The sequence below is a fragment of the Narcine bancroftii genome, chromosome 4, assembly GCF_036971445.1.
Source record: "Narcine bancroftii isolate sNarBan1 chromosome 4, sNarBan1.hap1, whole genome shotgun sequence".
In the NCBI taxonomy this organism is placed as follows: domain Eukaryota; kingdom Metazoa; phylum Chordata; class Chondrichthyes; order Torpediniformes; family Narcinidae; genus Narcine; species Narcine bancroftii.
In genome coordinates this window covers 77,063,516-77,083,920 of record NC_091472.1, presented here as the reverse complement: position 1 = coordinate 77,083,920, position 20,405 = coordinate 77,063,516, and the positions used below count along the sequence as shown (strand labels likewise).

The 20,405-nt window shown below is 39.1% G+C and overlaps 1 protein-coding gene across 15 annotated transcripts in view; it reads right to left on the bottom strand.

The window, feature by feature from the left end:
* The window catches only part of ehbp1 (EH domain binding protein 1), a 561,098-nt gene that overhangs the window by 264,312 nt on the left and 276,381 nt on the right, over positions 1–20,405 (bottom strand). For all 15 annotated transcript variants that reach the window (XR_011355819.1, XR_011355820.1, XM_069931681.1 and 12 more), the window contains one exon: positions 19,811–19,859. Coding sequence is in view for 13 of the 15 variants with exons in the window: in XM_069931681.1 (XP_069787782.1) it covers positions 19,811–19,859 (49 nt within the window). In the remaining 2 variants the exon portion in view is untranslated. The remainder of the gene's footprint in view (positions 1–19,810; positions 19,860–20,405) is intronic.

Here is a 20,405-nt window from a genome sequence, read left to right as displayed (position 1 = left end):
CTGATGCAATGTTTGAGCTGTAATGAGCGTTTACTGGATTTACACTGAATTTAAAATTAAAAAAAAACATGCTAGTGATATTTTGGTCTTTATTTATCTAAATTCATTTAACATCCCATGCCCCCTGTTTTGTGTGTGTGAATTTGTGCGATTTTGAAACATCGCATTTGCTTAAAAGGATCATTTTAAAATGATTCCAAAATCTGGAAGATTCTGAAAAATGGCAGGTGTCCTGTCCTGACGATTTCGGATAAAAGGTTAGGCACTTGTACAAATGTTTTAAGTAGAACTACAAGAAGTGTTCCCATTCCCAAAGATTGTCACGTTTAGAGTAAGTCTGCAATATAATCAGGGATAATATTGGGACATTTGATGCATTTAGTTTTCAGGTACAAAATCTGATGTGTGCAGTTAATGTACAATATATAGTGAGTGGTTTTGTGTTTGTATGTGTATTCACAAAGTCATTTTGGTATTTAGAGAGCAGTGGTTCTCAACCTGTTTCTTTCCACTCACATACCACTGTAATTAATCCCTCTGCCATCAGTGCTCTGTGATTAGTAAGGAATTGCTTAAGGTGGTATATGAGTGGGAAGGGAAGGTTGAGAATCACTGCTCTAAACCCAATTGTTACTGAAACATTTTGCTTGAGAAAAACTGTAATTGGCTCATTTCCTTTGGAGTTATGAAACCGTGCACATAACGAGTCAATTAGGTACGATTAAAACAGACGTTTTCAAACTTTTTCTTTCCACTCACATTCCACCTTAAGCAATCCCTTACTAATCACAGAGCACCTATGGCATAGGAATTACTTAAGGTGGTATGTGAATGGAAAGAAAAAGTTTGAAAACCATTGATTAGAGGGACAGGGAGGAATGCAAGGCAAATGGGTCCAGCTTGGATGCACAACTTGGTCACCAGAGACTAGTTGGGTTTGAGGACCTGATTTTGAGCTTCCAAACTTGATGACTTTTTTTTTTTAACTTGAGATCTTCCTATTTGGATTCAATATGCTGGCCCTTGACAAAACCAACTGAAAACACAGTGCCAAGTTTTTGCATATTCAAGATAGTATTTGGCTCCATCTCATTGCGGCTCTTGACCCCTTCGTTCTCCTTAAATTATCCAAGTCTGACATCTGGCACTGGATGAGCAGAAACAATATCTAATTAAATATCGGGCCCATTATCTTCAGACAATACCAGAAACTCAATCATATAGTCATTAACTCTGTTCCCTTCTCTGGAGCAAATCCATTAAAAAAAAATCTGGGCATTGCATCCAACTTCAAGATTGATTTTTTGATCAAAAATCAGCAAAGTCATTAAAAGATCAGTTACATTCACCTTTTGGGGTACTGCATTCCAAAGATTCCGAACTCTGAGAAAAGAAATTATTTTTGATCTCAGTCTAAAGCCAGACATATTATCCTGATGTGAGTCCCTCATTCTAAGGGACACACTTCTCAGCTTTAATCCATCAGAATCTAATATGTGTCAATAAGATCACAACACATTCTTCTGAACCCAAAAGCACATAAAACCATTCTATTTTGGTTTCCTTTTTATCCCACCACCATACACATCTCCTCCCCTCTCTGTCTTCCGCAGGGACCACCCTCCGTTCCTCCCTCCCGACCAATCACCCCCTTGGTATCTACTCCTGTGACAGGAGGAGATGCACAACTTGCTCCCACACCTCCTCCCTCACCACCAATCGGGGCCCCAAACAGTCATTGCAAGTGAAGCCTCACTTCACATATGAATTTATAGGGGTTGTCTACTACATCCGATGCTCCCATTGTGGTGTCCTCTGTATTGTAATGACAGGATGAAAAAAATAGGAGATCACTTTGTTGAGCACCCTGGCTCTGTTCACTGCAATATAAGGGATTTCTTAGTGGCTACTCATTTCAGTTCCCCACCCCATTCCATTGCCAACATGTCTGTCCATAGTCTCATGAACAGATTGACTGAGACCACTCATGATTTTGGGGAACAACACCTCATATTCCATTTGGGTGCCCTCCAATCAAATGGGTTTAACATTGACTTCTCTGGTTTCTGTTAGCACCATCCCCTTCCCAATCTTTCCCTATGTCTCCTTTCCTCAAGCTCAAGCTTTCCCTCTATCTGCTTTCCCCAGCTCTGCTTTCACAAAGCCAAAAACAACCCTCTCTCCCAATCAATTCTCACCTTTCCTTTCTCCTGTCTCCTATCCTATTCAATTAACACCTTTTGTCTGTTGGTCTGTACTCCTCCTCTATCCATTCTACACATCTTCTAAGCCTTTTATTTCAGGCGCTTGTCTGCCTGAATCAGTGCTATACCTTGAAGAAGCAACATCAAATAGAAAAGATGTGTCAGAAGGGCAATGTTATTATAGTCATGGGGAATTTTAAAATGCCAGTAGATTGGGAAAACCAGGTTGGGATTGGATGTCAAGAGAGAACTTGTAGAAAGATGGCTTTTTAGAGCAGCTTTTTGATAAACACACAAGGGGGTATTAAATGTACTGGATTGGGATTGAGTAATGGACCAGAGGTGACTAGAGATCTTAGAGTAAAGGAACAATTAGGGGGCAGTGATCACAATATGATTGAGTTCAATTTGGGATTTAACAAAGTATTGGAAAGTGAGTTCCTGTTGTGGTTTTCTTGTCCCTTTTCAGCTTCTCTTTCTTTTTTACCTTGTAGAGAGTTGGGGGAGGGGGTGGGAGGGGGATTTAGAGGTAGTTTTTCTTTCTTTTTTTCTTTTATATATAAAATATCACATGTATTTGGATTAATTTTGAAATATTATGATATGCTTTTTAAGTGGTTTTATATTAAATAAAATTATTTTTAAAAATTTGGGATTTAACAAGGAAAAATTAAAGTCAGGTGTGTTGGCATTTCAATGGAGTAAAGGGAATTACAGTACAGTGGCTTGACCAAAGTAGATTGAAACCAGTAGGGAAGATGGAAGAGCAGCAATGGATGGAGTTTCTGCATGAAATGTAGAAGGTGCAGGATAAAAACATACCAAAAAAGAGGATATATTCAAATGGAAAAATGTCACACTGTGGCTGACAAGCTAAGTCAAAGCCAACGTAACATCAAAAGAGAGGGCATTCAAGGAAGTTAAAAAATAGTGGAAAGATTGAGAATTGTTAAGTTTTTAATAACTTGCAGAAGGTAACTAAAAACTCATAAGTGGGGAAAGATAAAGTATGAAAGTAGGCTTGTAAATAATATAGAGGATTAAAAAAATCAAATTATCTCGTTTTTATGCGGATGTTGGTCCACTATTTGATAAGTGTAAAATCTTTCAAGTTTCATCGATTTATAAGTTCTGGGATTGCCCTAATTTGTAAAAATTGTTTGGTTTTTCTCGAGAAGAGGATATATTCTTGACTTCAACCCAGAGAGAATTTTTGGTTTTACTCGTTGATAGCTAGACGAGCAATTTTAATAAAATGGAAAGATAACTCTCCACCTAATATTCCCAGTGGTTACATGACGTTATGTCCTATTTAAGCTTGGAGAAAATTATATACAACATTAAAGATATAAAGTTTCAATTTGACAAGATATGGGGCTCATTCATAGAATACTATCATAATCGGAAGATTCAATAAATCTGGATGTTCCAGAGACACTCTGTCTGGTAGCTGAAGGTTGCTATTCGATCCTTATCTTTACAATTTTACAAGTTAACCTTGGTTAGAGGGAGGGGTTAGATTAGTAAAGATTTTTGTTTTCTTTTGGGTTTTTTTCTTTTTAACTTTTATTTAGATTAATTAGTTAAATATGGGTTTAAATATGGTTTATCATGGATCTTATCATTAATTAAGATAGAATTTACCCTTTGTTTATATAAAGGGATTGTTTACTTTTGTCTTATATATTTTCTATCCAGAATTATATTGGGATATATTATGAGAAAGAGATAAACTGTTAAATACCATATTTATAGAATTTGATGTCTTAAAATAAAAAGTCAAATACACAATTATGGATAGGCTTTTGATTTTCTATACATTATATAGTTAATATCTGATATGTATATGACCTGTTGTTTGTTATTGTTAAATGAATTTGTATGTAGGATTTATATATTAAACAATAAAATATTTTAAAAAGTAAAGTAAAAAAATGCTTCAAGTATATAAGAGTAAAAGAGGTGAGAGGAGATATAGGGTCATCAGAAAACAATGCTGGAGAAATAATAATGGGAGACAAGGAGATGGCAGAGGAACTAAAAGCATATTTTGCATCAGTCTTCATTGTGGAAGACATTAGCAGTCTGCCAGACATCGAAGGGTATCAGGAAAGGGAAGTTAGTGCAGTTACAATTTCAAAGGAAAAGGTGCTTAGAAAGCTGGCTGGCCTACAGATAGATAAGTCTTCTGGACCAGATGGATTTCCCCCCTCAGGTTCTGAAAGAAGTTGCAGCAGAGATTGTGGAAGCCACGGCACTCTCAGAGGCGTCCGTGGTGAAAGAGACGATAGTGTTGTGCTTCTGATGCATCAGCATCATAGCTTCCACAAGGGCAGCTCATGATGAAATGGCAAGGCAGACTCAATGGTCTGAACAGCCTATCTATGTTCCTATGTCTTATGGCTCAGGCTCGAAACATCAGTGATATTTCTTTACTTCCAATGGATGCTGAAACCTGTTGAGTTCCTTTAGCATTTGTCTTCTTACCACAATCACCACATCTGCAGACTTTAGTGCTTCACTCCTTTTTAAGACAGCCTTATCATCTGAGTCATTAATCTTATAAATATACGTTGCCAACTTCTAAAATAAGTATATATTTTTTGTTATGAGGAGATCAAGACCATCTCATTCAAGAGTGGTCTAAAAGTAGTGTAAACTTCTTTTTATTACATAATGGTACTTCTGGGCATATGCGTGCCACTAGCAGAGGTGTTGTTTATCAACAAGCTGCTCTAAAAAGCCATCTTTCTACAAGTTCTCTCTTGACTATCCTTCATTGCTGCAAAGTAATGATGGTGAACCACCTTCTTGAACAACCATGAGTCTTCTGGTGATGTACTCTAATGTAAAGGAAATGCAATCATTTTAAAGTGGGAATTAAGTGCAACTTTGGAGTTAAACATGCACAGGATGGCACTCAAAAGTGCCTGGTGCCTGCCTTTGGGAGATGAGAAATGGGAGGAATCAGGAGCAATTGCTGTGCGTTTTACAGATGGCGCACAGGCTAAATCCACTGTGTGCCAGTGATGAAACACATGAATGTTTAAGGTCGTGGATGGGATACCAATTTAGTAGGCTGCTCTGTCCTGGGCAGTGCTAGATTTCTTGAGTATTGTTGAAATTGCACTCTCACAGAAAGTGTTCCATCACACTCTAGACTTTCTCTTGCAGCCTCAGTACTGTTAGGTCTGCTTTGTTCATGAATGAGTGAGTCAGACACCAGTTGAAATCAAGGTTCTTTATTGCCGGATTGTAACACTTCCAACTAACAGTGTTAGTTGGAGAAGGCGCATTCTGCCGTTATCAGCAAGTGGTGTTTTTTTTATACCTTAAGATACGCACTTAGTAAATGATCGTACCATGACATTGTCCAATGAATAAACTGTTGCTATCCTTCTCTGCTAGCTTCCTGCACATCAAGTTGTCATCCCCACTCTTATCTTGAGAGTACAAGGTCACAACTGCATCTTGTTACGACCCAGCACTGGGTGAATCCTTCTACATTCCCAGCTCATTATGTTTTTACCTAACAGTACCGACTGTATGTGGCTGGTCTAGTTGAGATTCTGATTCACAATAAGCTCAGCATGTTGATGATAGGAACTCACTCTTGGTAATAGTATTAAATGAGCCAGTTGTTTCAATCTCACTTAGACCATAAGATACAGGAGCAGAAGTAGGCTGTGTGGCCCATTGAGTCTGCTCTGCCATTCCATCATGAGCTGATCCATTCTCCCACTCAGCCCCACTCCCCTGACTTCTCTCCATAACTTTTGATAGCCTGACTATTCAGATACCTATCAATTTCTGCCTTAAATGCACTCAACCACTTGACTGCCCAGCCACACATGGTAGCAAATTCCAGACATTCACCACTCTCTCATTAAAATTCTGCAATTCTGTTTTAAATGGGTGCCCTTCAATCCTGAAATGGTGTCCTCTTGTCCCTGACTGGTCTCCTTGTGATTTGATTGGTTTCCTAAAGTTTGTTGGAGATAGTCATTGCCTTGCATTGTTCTGGTACAAATGTTACATGCCACTTATTATATTGGGAATCCATCCTCTCCAGGTGTTTTATTGTTCGGCAGCTTTTTTAGAGGCCTATGCCTCTTAGTGACCAATGCTGTCATGGTCTTGGTGCACAGAAGCATGGACTGCATCGATGGAGGAGTTGGAAATGGAACTGAACATTGTGCAATCAGCTGTGAACATCTACACTACTGATCTTATGAATAAAGGAAGACCATTGATAAAGCAGATGAAGATGGATGAGCCCAGGTTATTGTATTTTTTTTAAATTTTACAATACAGCACAGTAGAAGCTGATTCTGGCCACTGAAACACATGTTGTCCAATTACACTCAATTAACCTATCAACCCTGTACATTCTGGAAGGTGGGAGGAAGTGAGAGCACTGAGGGAAGATGTACACAGGTCATGGAGAAAATGTATAAACTCCTTACAGATAGCTCAGTATTGAAACCTGGGGCATTGTGCTATAATAGCGCTGTGCTCACTGCAATACTAACTCCCATGTGTTGATGATCTCCTCAGCTTTATTCTGGAGCTGGAATAATTCACCTCTAACATCAATCTTCCTTTCAGTGATAATATGACTCAACCCATTGGAATGTTTTCTCCTTAAAGTCCATTGACTTCAGTTTCCCCATGTAATTTAATGCCACAACCAGTGAAATTTTGTTTGATGTCAAGAACTGTGACTCTCAACTCACCTTTGAAATTCATCTCTGGAAGAGTCACGTGATGGAGTAGTGGCCAGTAGGGGAATACCAACCCTCTCCAGAAAAGAAGAAATAAAGTGAAGAAAATACAAAGTTCAAGAAATACAAAACATAACAAATAAAAGATAAAGTTGTAGAGAAAAGAAAGAAAATGGCACCCAAGAAGGAAAAAATAAAAACAATGGGAAAAAAAGAAAAGATGCTGGAAGAGAAAGGAGAAGGCCTTACCTCCATGAAGAAACAGGGAACCTTCGTGAAGAAGAGAGCCCATTCTCTGAGGTTGGTGAGGACCCTGCAGAATCGTGACCCCCTCCCACCGACTGCTGGACTGCAAAAATGGCTCTCTGAGCCAAACAAAAGTGCGCAACTGAGCTTACTAAGGAGAAGGAGAACACTGACGGGAGGGGGGCTCAGCCGAGGAGCAGGCAAACACAATGCGACGAGCTGAGGGATGCCCGACACAAGGGCTCTCAGCTGGAAGAAGAGGAAAGCGACAGGAAAGGGAGTGAAAGGAAAGAAGAGCAGCAGCAGGAGGCCCAACAGATGAGTAGCCCAGAAGAAGAGGACCAACAGCAAGAAACCAAGCAAGAAGAAGCCCAGCAAAGTGAGACAAGCAACTCATCAGGAAAGTCAAAAGAGATAGATACAAGGAAGAGAAGAAGACGACACAAACACAGGTGTTGACACAGAAGAAGAAGACCAAGATCTGCACAGAGAAATAAAACAGATGGACAGAATATAGATAAAGTTTTTTTTCAAGAACAAATGAAGGCATTTAAAGAATGGTTGACATGAGAATTTAGTGAAATGAAAAGAAAAAATGAAAAGTACAGAAGAAAAAGTGAATAGAATAGAGCTGGTCATGACAGAAATAGGGAAAAGATTAGAAAATGTGGAAGAATGAGAAATGGCTGTAGAAATGGAAGTGAATGACGGAAGAAGAAAATTGGAAGAAAGTGATAAAAAAGTTAGAGTCACAAGAGTTGTTAGCTCAGAAAATTGATATGTTGGAAAATTATAGTAGGCGAAACAATATAAAAATAGTGGGCCTAAAGGAAGATGAAGAAGGCACAGGTATGAAGAATTTATAAAAGAATAGATCCCAAATGTCCTGGGAATGACAGAAATACAAGAAGGAATGGAAATAGAAAGGGCACATAGAACACTAGCTCTGATCCATTTTAGTAAAATTTTTGAGATATACGACAAGAGAAAATATACTGCAGTGGGCAAGGAATAAAATTAGAGAAGACAATAAACCATTGGAATACAAGGGTCAAAATTTTTTTTTTACCCAGACATAAGTTTTGAACTCTTAAAGAAGAGGAAGGATTTAATACAGCAAAATTGATTCTATGGAAAAAAAGGTTATAAATTCATGTTAAGACATCCAGCTGTGCTTAAAATATTTATCCCCGGGGAGCAAAACAGAGTGTTCTCGGATCCATAGGAAGCACAAGAATCTGCAGAGCATTTGAAGGACAGAAGGAGAAATGAAGAGATGAATTAAGAATGAAGAACAGCAATAAAGTATATATAAAGATGTAAAAACGATGTATATGTAAAAAACTAAAGAAGGGAAAGAGAAGGGAAGGAAGGAAGTAAGGGGAAAAAAAGGAGAACTTTGTTATATGTGTTAAAAAAAATTCTTTTCTGTGGGGGTTGGGTGGGAAAGAATAACCGTCACTGAGAAATCAGTTGACACTTGCGAGCGGGTTCACAATCCAAATGGAGAGGGGAGTAGTGGTTGCCTGACAAAGGATAAGGGGCAACTCAGAGAGGGGGGGAAGGGACATTTGGGGCTAAGGGAATATTGGATGTGGGAGTTGTTGAAGTATTTTATGTTTTAAATGTGTTGTCATACATTGAGTTTAAAAAGGGAAAACTGAGAGATGAAAATGGGGAAAAGGGGGATGGTGGTGGTGAGGAAGAGGAAATGAGGTGTAAACAGGGTATGAGATAGCCATTTTGAATTATATGACTATATATATTAATGGAATACATAACCAAATTAAACGGAAGAGGCTATTAAATTTACTAAAAAAAGAAAAAATAGTCATAGCATTTGTGCAGGAAATGCATCTAACTGAAGTGGAACATAATAAATTAAAGAGAGTCTGGGTAGGACATGTAGCGGCAGCATCATATAATTCAAAAGCTAGAGGTATAGCTATATTAATTAATAAAAATGTACCAGTCAAAATAGAGGAGGAAATCAAAATAGAGGAGGAAATAATAGATCCAGCAGGGAGGTATGTAATGATGAAGTGTCAGATATATTCAGAATTTTGGAATTTGCTGAATATATATGCACCTCATGAAGAGGATCAAAAGATTATGCAAGGTATTTTTTTGAAGATTGTAGTTACCAAGGGAATATATTGATAGAAGGGGATTTTAACCTTAATTTGGATCCAATGTTGGATAAAACTAGACAAAAGACTAGCAATAAGAAATAAAGTGGCCAAATTTATGGTTAAATCAATGCAGGAAATGAAACTTATGGCTCATATTATTTGAGTAGGCATAAAACATACTCAAGGATTGATATGTTTTTGTTGTCGGCCCATATTCAAGGGAGAGTTAGGAAAACTGAATATAAAGCTAGATTGCTATCTGATCATTCACCCCTGTTATTAGCAATAGAATTGGAGGACATCCCACCAAGATCATATAGATGGAGGTTAAACTCCATGCTACTTAAAAGGCAGGAATTTAGAGAGTTTATTGAACGCCAAATTAAAACGTACTTTGAAATAAATACAGAATCAGTGAAAGACAAATTTATATTATGGGATGCATGAAAGCTTTCATTAGAGGGCAGATAATAAGTTATGTAACTAAGATGAAAAAGGACTACAATCAAGAAATAGAACAGTTGGAAAGGGAGATAGTAAGTACAGAAAAGGAACTAGCAACAAGGGATGATATAACAAAAAGAAGAGAATTGGTGGACAAAAAAAAATACGAAACATTACAAATATATAAGGTGGAGAAGAACGTAATGAAAATAAAGCAAAAGTATTATGATCTAGGAGAAAAAACACACAAAATATTGGCTTGGCAACTTAAAAGGTGGGGGCGGGGGGTGAGCCAGAGGCATCAAAGAAAAAGGACAAACAAATTACATATAATCCAATGGAGATTAATGAGAACTTTAAGGAATTTTATGAACAATTATACCAAACTGAGAACGAGGGGAAAGATGATAAAATAGAAGAGTTTTTAGCTAAAATTGAACTGCCGAAATTGCAAGAAGAGGATCAAAACAAACTGATAAAACCATTTGAAATAGAGGAAGTACAGGATATATTAAAAAAGCTGCCGAACAATAAAACACCTGGAGAGGATGGATTCCCAATATAATTCTATAAAACATTTAAAGAGTTATTAATTCCTCCTCTCCTGGAAGTAATGAACCAGATAGAAGAAACACAAAACTTGTCAGATTCATGTAAGACAGCAATAATTACAGTAATACCAAAGATGGGGAAGGATCCACTAACACCAGCATCATATAGACCAATATCTCTACTTAATTCAGATTATAAGATAATAGCAAAATTATTAGCAAACAGATTGGCCGACTGTGTACCAAAAATAGTAAAACAAGATCAAACTGGATTTATTAAGAAAAGACGAACAGCAGATAATGTCTATAAATTTATTAATTTAATTCATGCAGTTCAAGGAAATAAGATGCCAACAATGGCTGTTGCTTTAGATGCAGAAAAAGCCTTTGACAGGGTAGAATGGAATTATTTATTTAAAGTATTACAGAGGTTCAATCTACCAGAAAAATATATTAATTGGATTAAAGCATTATATAATGGACCATTGGCGATGGTAACAGGAAATGGATATGTATCGAACCAATTTAAATTAAATAGGTCAACTAGGCAGGGATGTCCACTATCTCCCTCACTGTTCGCTTTAGCAATAGAACCATTGGCAGAACTAATAAGAAAATAAAATGAAAGGGATAAAAATAGAGGAGTATAAAATCAGTTTATTTGCAGATGACATCATAATATACTTAACAGAACCAGAAATATCAATAAAAGAACTACATAAGAAATTGAAGGAGTATGGAGAAATATCAGGGTACAAGATCAATGCAAATAAAAGTGAAGTGATCCCAATGAGTAATGTGGATTATACAGAATTTTAAAAAGAATCACCATTTAAATGGCAAACACAAGCAATCCGATACCTAGGTATTAGGTTAGATAATAATTTAAGCCACTTGTACAAATTAAATTACCAGCCACTTATAAAGAGATTGCAGGAAGACTGAGAACATTGGAAAGAATTACTGCTACTGTTGATAGGGAGGGTAAATTTCCATTAAAATGATTGTCTTCCCAAGGATACGATACTTATTTCAATCATTACCAATTCCCTTAACAGAGAAATTCTTCAATGAACTAAAGAGAATAATAAGGAAAGGGGGGAAACCGAGGATAGCGTTAGATAAATTAACAAAGAGATACAACCAAGGTGGTTTGCAGTTACCAAACTTTAAAAATTATTATAGAGCAGCACAATTAAGGTAATTATCAGATTTTTATCAGACAAGGGAAAAACCAGATTGGACTAAGATAGAGCTAGATAAAATAGGGGAGAAGGTATTGCATCATTTACTCGATATATGGAAGGAGATTCACTTAAAAAGGAAAAAAACAAATTACCAAATACCAAAATTATTATTGACGCAAAATCAGCTAATCCCTTTTACAATAGATAATCTTTCCTTTAGAGAATGGGAGAGAAAAGGAATTAAAAGAATAGAACATTGTTTTTTGGGAAATAATTTATTAACATTTGAACAATTGAAGTACAAATATGGAATAACTCATGGTACAATGTTTGCATACCATCAACTGAAAGCCTACTTAAAGGATAAATTGGGAAACAGACTGAGATTACTCAGCTTTGAATATGTGATTTCAGAGACAATGATAATTAAAAGATTTATAACGAACATGTACAACAAGCTGCAAGATAAGGAAAATGATGAAATAAGCAATAAACCCAAACAAAAGTGGGAAAAGGATTTAAACATAAAGATAAAAAATGAAACATGGGAAAAGTTATGTTCTGGAACTATGAAGAATATAATAAACACAAGGTTACGCATGATACAGTATAATTGTTTACTCAAGTTATATATCATGCCCCAAAAGTTTTTAAAAATGGGATCCAACATTATCAGATAGGTGTTTTCGCTGTAAGAAGGAAATGGGAACATCAGTACATGCAATTTGGGCATGTGAGAAAGTGAAAAAGTTTTGGGAAGATCTAAATCAGATATTAAATAAAATCACAAAAAAATAACATACCAAAAAATCCAGAGATCTTTCTTCTAAGTAATATAAGAAGTTAGGAATTAGGCCTCAAACTGGATGAAGCACAAAAAAGATTTATTATGATAGCCTTAGCTGTAGCAAAAAAATGTATAATGTCAACTTAGAAATCAGAAGAGAATACAGCAATGGTACATGGAAATTAATAAATGTATTCCATTGGAAAAAATAACATAATTTAAAAAATAAAGACACATTATTTAAACAAATTTGGGAACCATACATGGAACATAACAGAGAGGGCTTGCCTCGGACCTCCACCCCCTAAAATGATAAGAAGACAAAATGACTTGATCCAGTGTGTCAAAGTAGATGACACATTTTTCTTGTTTATATTTCATGGTGTGATGACATTGTTTAATGTTTTTATTGTATTGCATACGTTGAATGTTTATTCGTTTTGGAGGGGGGTGGGAAGGTAGGGGGGGGAAAAAGGGGGAAGAAAATGCCACAGTGTATATTTAAGAGGGAAATATTTGTACATATTTTGGTTGATATGGCTCACAGTGTGAAAAATAAAAAAATTATATAAAAAAAAAGAAATTCATCTCTTAGATCTAAGCTTGGATCAGAATTCAGAACTAAGGGATCCCAGCAAAACCCTATCTGGGCATTGGTGAAGAGGATTTTAGTGTGACACTGCCCTTGGTGTAGGTCCACTTCACCCTAACCTAAAATGACCAGTCTTGCTGCCACTTCTGATAAATAGTAAGTCAAGAAAGCTATTGCCCACCTCAAAAATAACAAGGAATCAGGAGCAGATGGTATCCCCGATGAAATCCTAAAATCTAGCGGTGAAGATATTCAGTCACAAATCCTTAGCTTCATTACCCTAATCTGAGAAGAGTAGGATTTGCCAGGGAATCTCAAATGTGCAATAATAATAACCATCTTCAAAATCAGTACAATTGTGGTACAGTAACAACAAACAGGTCTCCCTGCTGGGCTGCTTCCTGATTTTGTCTATCCAGAAGCACAGTGGGCACCATTTTCATTACAAGTCCAAACCGAAATACAGGGAGCAGCATCTGCCACTATACAAGGCATTTCTATATCTCACTAAAAACTTTGAGTTGATCAACTGGGAGGGAAAATGGAACATCCGGAATTGAAGTTTCCTACAGAAATTGTCTCAATCATGACTTGTTCCATGATGAGTCTACAATAGAATGACTCTTAGCAAAGCATGATGTCAAACAAAGCTGCCTCATTGCCTCAATGCTTTCCTCAATCTTTCTTGAATCCTTGTTTCATTCATCTTCAACAATTTCCAAGGGAATGGAGACAAACTTCAGAACAAAAGCAAAGCCATTTAATCCAAAGAGACACCATTCCAGATCCTAGGCTGACCCAACCCCAGTGTCCAAACTGTGGTATGTGACATCATTTGTATGCATTCTGAGACTGACTCCAAACCACACCAATGCTTTCCCTGAATCTTTCAAGCAGTTAGGCTTTATACTTTGCATGTGCAAAACAAACTTCTTCCTACATGCCCCTTCTGTGTCGACAATAAAAGATCATGGAGAGACACTGGAAAATCATTTTTCATGTTTTAAGAACCACTTTTTGGCAAAACAGATATTGATGATCAAATTCACCAGTTTTCAATGCATTATCAAAGCCTTTCATTGATTAAGGAAAAGTGTTTGAACCACTTCAGAATCCAAAGCAGCAAAGAGCACGTAAGTCAGTTTTAGTCCCAAGTAGATCGTGAATAGGTGCTAGTTGACAGTTCAATTCTATCACTTTACTGAATGGTATTAGACTGAGTGGCTGGTTCTAGGCGGAGTAGAATTTTTATGCTTTTTGGATAGCAATCATCATCCACTTTTCACCCAACTCCTACTTTACTTACAGAAAATTACAAACACAATTTCTCATCATTAAACAACATGGATTCTACTTAATCATACAATGCTTTACAAAATGCCCTGCTAAAAGATTTTCCTACTAATCCATGTCAAACTAACTGGCTTTCAGTTATAATTTTTTTCCCTTTTCTACAATAACGTTATTAGATTTGTTATTTTCCAATCCATAGGATGTATTCTAAAAATCAGAAAAGTTTGGTAGCACACAAATTTGGTTCCACACTGGAATATCAGCTCCAAGGAATCCACATTTATCTTTGCCACTCTTTTTCTTTTTATATATTTCTGCATTTGCCATAAATATGACCAAATTTGACTCTCCATGGTCCTATAGTTTATTCACCACCCAAATATTTTCTAAACTGCACTGACACCCAATTAACCAGATTCTGATATTTCTGATCCCTCAGTTCTTCATTATTTCTTGAATCTCCTTCATCAATGTTCTACAAACAATGTCCCTGGTTTAATAATTTGCTAAGCCACCATGTCTCTAAACATCTATATCCCAAAACATCTCTTCCTTTTGATATTCTTTCCTCCATTTTAAATGTTCTTTAAAAATTAACATTTCTTAAGTCTATGCTCTAATATCATTCTTACGTGGATTGGTGTCATGTTAGTTTGATAACTAATATCAAACTATGGACCGACCTAGGAGGGGAGGCAGGCCCCTCCAGCCCGGGTAAGAAACCTGCATAGGAGAAGGCCACTCCGATATAAAACCTACGACCCAAGGACCTCGCTGCCACGTCCCAGCTTGCTTGGCCACGGCACACGAACCATGGGTGTAAAGGGTGGGGCCAGTACTGCGCGCACTGCACTCCACCTAAAAGCTCCTTTGCGCAGGCCCGAGGACAGGTCCACGTCCTCCCCCTCCACGTCCTCCCCCTCCACGTCCTCCCCCTCAAAAGATGCTCACAAACTCAAGCTAGCATGCTGGAACATCAGAACCATGCTAGACAAGGCTGACAGCCACCGACCTGAACGTCGGTCTGCCCTCATTGCACATGAACTCCTCAGACTTGACATCGACATAGCCGCTCTCAGTGAAGTCCGCCTGGCAGATGTAGGCAGCCTCCAAGAACGCGGCGCGGGCTACACACTCTACTGGTCTGGCAAGCATTCGGATGAACGACGCCTATCTGGTGTAGGCTTCATGGTCAAGAGCTTCATTGCCTCCAAACTCGAAAACCTTCGGACAGGCCTCTCGGACCGAATCATATCCATGCGACTCCCCCTTCAAAACAAGCGTCACATCACCCTCATCAGTGTCTATGCTCCAACCCTCCAGGCGGAACCAGCAGAAAAGGAAGGACAAGTTCTACACCGACCTGCGCAACCTCATCCAACGCACCCCTACAGCCGACAAGATTGTCATCCTGGGCGACTTCAACGCTCGTGTCGGCAAAGACTCAGAAACCTGGCCAGGAATCCTGGGCAAGCATGGCATCGGCAAGTGCAACGACAATGGGCGCCTCCTGTTGGAGCTCTGCGCAGAACAACGGCTTGTCATTACAAACACACTTTTTCAGCAGAGGGACAGCCTTAAGACCACCTGGATGCATCCCCGATCCAAACACTGGCACCTCCTGGACTACATCCTGGTGCGAGAAAGTGACAAACGAGATGTGCTCCACACCAGGGTCATGCCTAGCGCGGAATGCCACACTGACCACCGGCTGGTTCGCTGCAAGCTCAACCTTCACTTCAAGCCAAAGCCCAGGAACAATAAAGCCCCCAGAAAGAGGTTCAATGTTGGAAACCTGCAGTCAGACGAAGCGAGAGGAAACTTCCAGGCAAACCTCAAAGCAAAGCTCGACGATGCAACCCGCCTCACGGACCCGTCCCCTGAAACCCTCTGGGATCAGTTGAAGACTACCATACTGCAATCCACTGAAGAGGTACTGGGCTTCTCCTCCATGAAAAACAAGGACTGGTTTGACGAAAACAGCCAGGAAATCCAGGAGCTGCTGGCAAAGAAGCGAGCTGCCCACCAGGCTCACCTTACAAAGCCGTCCTGTCCAGAGAAGAAACAAGCCTTCCGTCGCGCATGCAGCCATCTTCAGCGCAAACTCCGGGAGATCCAAAATGAGTGGTGGACTAGCCTCGCCAAACGAACCCAGCTCAGCGTGGACATTGGCGACTTCAGGGGTTTCTACGAGGCTCTAAAGGCTGTGTACGGCCCCTCACCCCAAGTCCAAAGCCCGCTGCGCAGCTCAGACGGCAAAGTCCTCCTCAGCGACAAGATCTCCATCCTCAACCGATGGTCAGAACACTTCCAATCTCTTTTCAGTGCCAACCGCTCAGTCCAAGATTCCGCCCTGCTCCAGCTCCCTCAACAGCCCCTAAGGCTAGAGCTGGATGAGGTTCTCACCCTGGATGAGACATATAAGGCAATCGAACAACTGAAAAGTGGCAAAGCAGCAGGTATGGATGGAATCCCCCCAGAGGTCTGGAAGGCTGGCGGCAAAACTCTGCATGCCAAACTGCATGAGTTTTTCAAGCTTTGTTGGGACCAAGGTAAACTGCCTCAGGATCTTCGTGATGCCACCATCATCACCCTGTACAAAAACAAAGGCGAGAAATCAGACTGCTCAAACTACAGGGGAATCACGTTGTCTCCATTGCAGGCAAAATCTTCGCTAGGATTCTACTAAATAGAATAATACCTAGTGTCGCCGAGAATATTCTCCCAGAATCACAGTGCGGCTTTCGCGCAAACAGAGGAACTACTGACATGGTCTTTGCCCTCAGACAGCTCCAAGAAAAGTGCAGAGAACAAAACAAAGGACTCTACATCACCTTTGTTGACCTCACCAAAGCCTTCGACACCGTGAGCAGGAAAGGGCTTTGGCAAATACTAGAGCGCATCGGATGTCCCCCAAAGTTCCTCAATATGATTATCCAACTGCACGAAAACCAACAAGGTCGGGTCAGATACAGCAATGAGCTCTCTGAACCCTTCTCCATTAACAATGGCGTGAAGCAAGGCTGTGTTCTCGCACCAACCCTCTTTTCAATCTTCTTCAGCATGATGCTGAACCAAGCCATGAAAGACCCCAACAATGAAGACGCTGTTTACATCCGGTACCGCACGGATGGCAGTCTCTTCAATCTGAGGCGCCTGCAAGCTCACACCAAGACACAAGAGAAACTTGTCCGTGAACTACTCTTTGCAGACGATGCCGCTTTAGTTGCCCATTCAGAGCCAGCTCTTCAGCGCTTGACGTCCTGCTTTGCGGAAACTGCCAAAATGTTTGGCCTGGAAGTCAGCCTGAAGAAAACTGAGGTCCTCCATCAGCCAGCTCCCCACCATGACTACCAGCCCCCCCCACATCTCCATCGGGCACACAAAACGGTCAACCAGTTTACCTATCTCGGCTGCACCATTTCATCAGATGCAAGGATCGACAATGAGATAGACAACAGACTCGCCAAGGCAAATAGCGCCTTTGGAAGACTACATAAAAGAGTCTGGAAAAACAACCAACTGAAAAACCTCACAAAGATAAGCGTATACAGAGCCGTTGTCATACCCACACTCCTGTTCGGCTCCGAATCATGGGTCCTCTACCGGCACCACCTACGGCTCCTAGAACACTTCCACCAGCGTTGTCTCCGCTCCATCCTCAACATCCATTGGAGCGCTTTCATCCCTAACGTCGAAGTACTCGAGATGGCAGAGGTCGACAGCATCGAGTCCACGCTGCTGAAGATCCAGCTGCGCTGGATGGGTCACGTCTCCAGAATGGAGGACCATCCCCTTCCCAAGATCGTGTTATATGGCGAGCTCTCCACTGGCCACCGTGACAGAGGTGCACCAAAGAAAAGGTACAAGGACTGCCTAAAGAAATCTCTTGGTGCCTGCCACATTGACCACCGCCAGTGGGCTGATAACGCCTCAAACCGTGCATCTTGGCGCCTCACAGTTTGGCGGGCAGCAACCTCCTTTGAAGAAGACCGCAGAGCCCACCTCACTGACAAAAGGCAAAGGAGGAAAAACCCAACACCCAACCCCAACCAACCAATTTTCCCCTGCAACCGCTGCAATCGTGTCTGCCTGTCCCGCATCGGACTTGTCAGCCACAAACGAGCCTGCAGCTGACGTGGACTTTTTACCCCCTCCATAAATCTTCGTCCGCGAAGCCAAGCCAAAGAAAAAAAGAAAGTTTGATAACAATCCTGCGAAACACAACAGAATATTTTGAAGGCATCATATCAATTCAATTTATTGTTAACTGTGTTAGCATCGCTTTTGAGAAAACTTCTCGGAAAGGTAAGATTTTTTTGGTAACACTGATAGATAAGACCAATTAAAATCTGTAAAAGTTTAAAAGTAATGCTAGTAACACATTTATACCCTTTTATAGTTTAAGTAGAACTTTTTTTCCCCAAAATCAAGGTATAAGCATTAAATACATCATATTCTTTTACGTGTTCTCCCATTTTAAATCTTTACATTAAATTTGGCATTTTCAGAAAACAAAGATGAATATCAGCATTCATATTTCAAACCATGAAATAATTAAATTGATATAATCAAACTCTGCTTCAAAATGGGTTCAATTGTACAATTTCCAAAAAGACATGCAAAAATAAATCAAGCTTTACATTCAGTTTTTTTAATACACTTTGAAAACCTGCCACAGGCTAACTGACCGATATCAAATGCTGTCCATCAAAATGTCATCAGGGTTGGTGAAAGTCCAAATATTTTTCAATCTATTAACCAAGATTAGATTGCAAGTTGATTCCATTTGCTTGTGAGAAATTACACTCAAGACTTAGTAAACACATTTTATTTTCTAATTGATATACATCTGCTAGAGTCTTAATTTAAAATGCACTTGCTCTTAATTTCAATGAACTGAAACAGAAGATATGATCTGACCCAGTACTACCCATACCACAAAAGTTCCTCCTTCAACTTAACCTCTAATGCCCTTGCAACGATCACCTGCAACTTCATTTTCATGGAGAGAAAGGAGGAAGACTTTGGCCTCAAAGAAAGCATTCATTCATTCTGAGATGTTGTGTTAATTGGTTAGAAGGAGGAAATGTCAGAAACTTTATGCATTTGTATGGTACTATACACAGGCATTCATTTTCATGATGCATTCATTCCAAATAGGGGCCGTAGGGGTTATCAGTCAGAACTGTGAGAAGACAGGAAACAAACCTGCAGGAAGCAACTAAAATACTCAATTTAACTCTCAAACAAGAGGCAAAAGAAGATGGGAGAAATAAGCTACACAAAGAATAAAATCTGTTGAAGACAGGCCTCAAAACAGATTGTCACACATTTAATAATCCAACGCATAAATCATTATATAAAAGATGTTTTCTCTGAAAATTCCTTTTAAAAAATTGCTCCATGATACATAGATGAAAGCCACAGCAAGATATATCTGTGTTACAGAGACCTTCTTCCACAAGGTTTAAAATCTTTGTGACCAATGCAAACAGAGTTGATAATGCATCAGATAAAACGGCAGGGGAGATTATTTCTGTGAGCAGCAATTATAACCTTACAAAACAACCTCACCTCCCAGGGATTACTAAAAGAGCACTAGTGAAGCCGAAATTGCAATCATATCATTTTCTGCAGCTATTCTTACCTTTTTATTGTTTTCTTTAATATCTTGAGGATTCAGAGATTTGTAGTCACTGAAATAAGGGGAAAAAGATAAATAATAATGTGTTAGACATTTAGCGTTTATTGTACTTAAAATAGTGCAAAATATATGGCAAGGAAAAATATACAAATGGTGACATGATATAGTAAGTTGTAATTTCACTGTAAAGCAATCAACAAAACAGGTAGAGTGGAAAATAAAAGTAACCACAAAATTACATTTTTCCCCAAAGCATTCAACTTACAGTGAAGTAAAGAGATAAACACCAGAGGCTCGCCTTTTAAACCAATTTTAACATTCAGTAATCCTTTGCTATCAGCATTTATAAAAAGAAAAGATTTGTCTTTTGAATTTCAATACATTTCATTTGTGAATTTCTGGAAGATACTTCTAGGACACTGATTAACACCAAGAAATTTTAAGATTGTTTTAGCAATGCAAAACCAGAGGAAAGAAACAGGTATGCAAATGAAATGTTTTCCTCTCACTGGAGTGGAAAAAAACCCACATTTTCAAGAAGAGATGTAGTTCAACATTGACAGCTACCCAATTCATTTTCAGATGCAGGAGTGGCCCA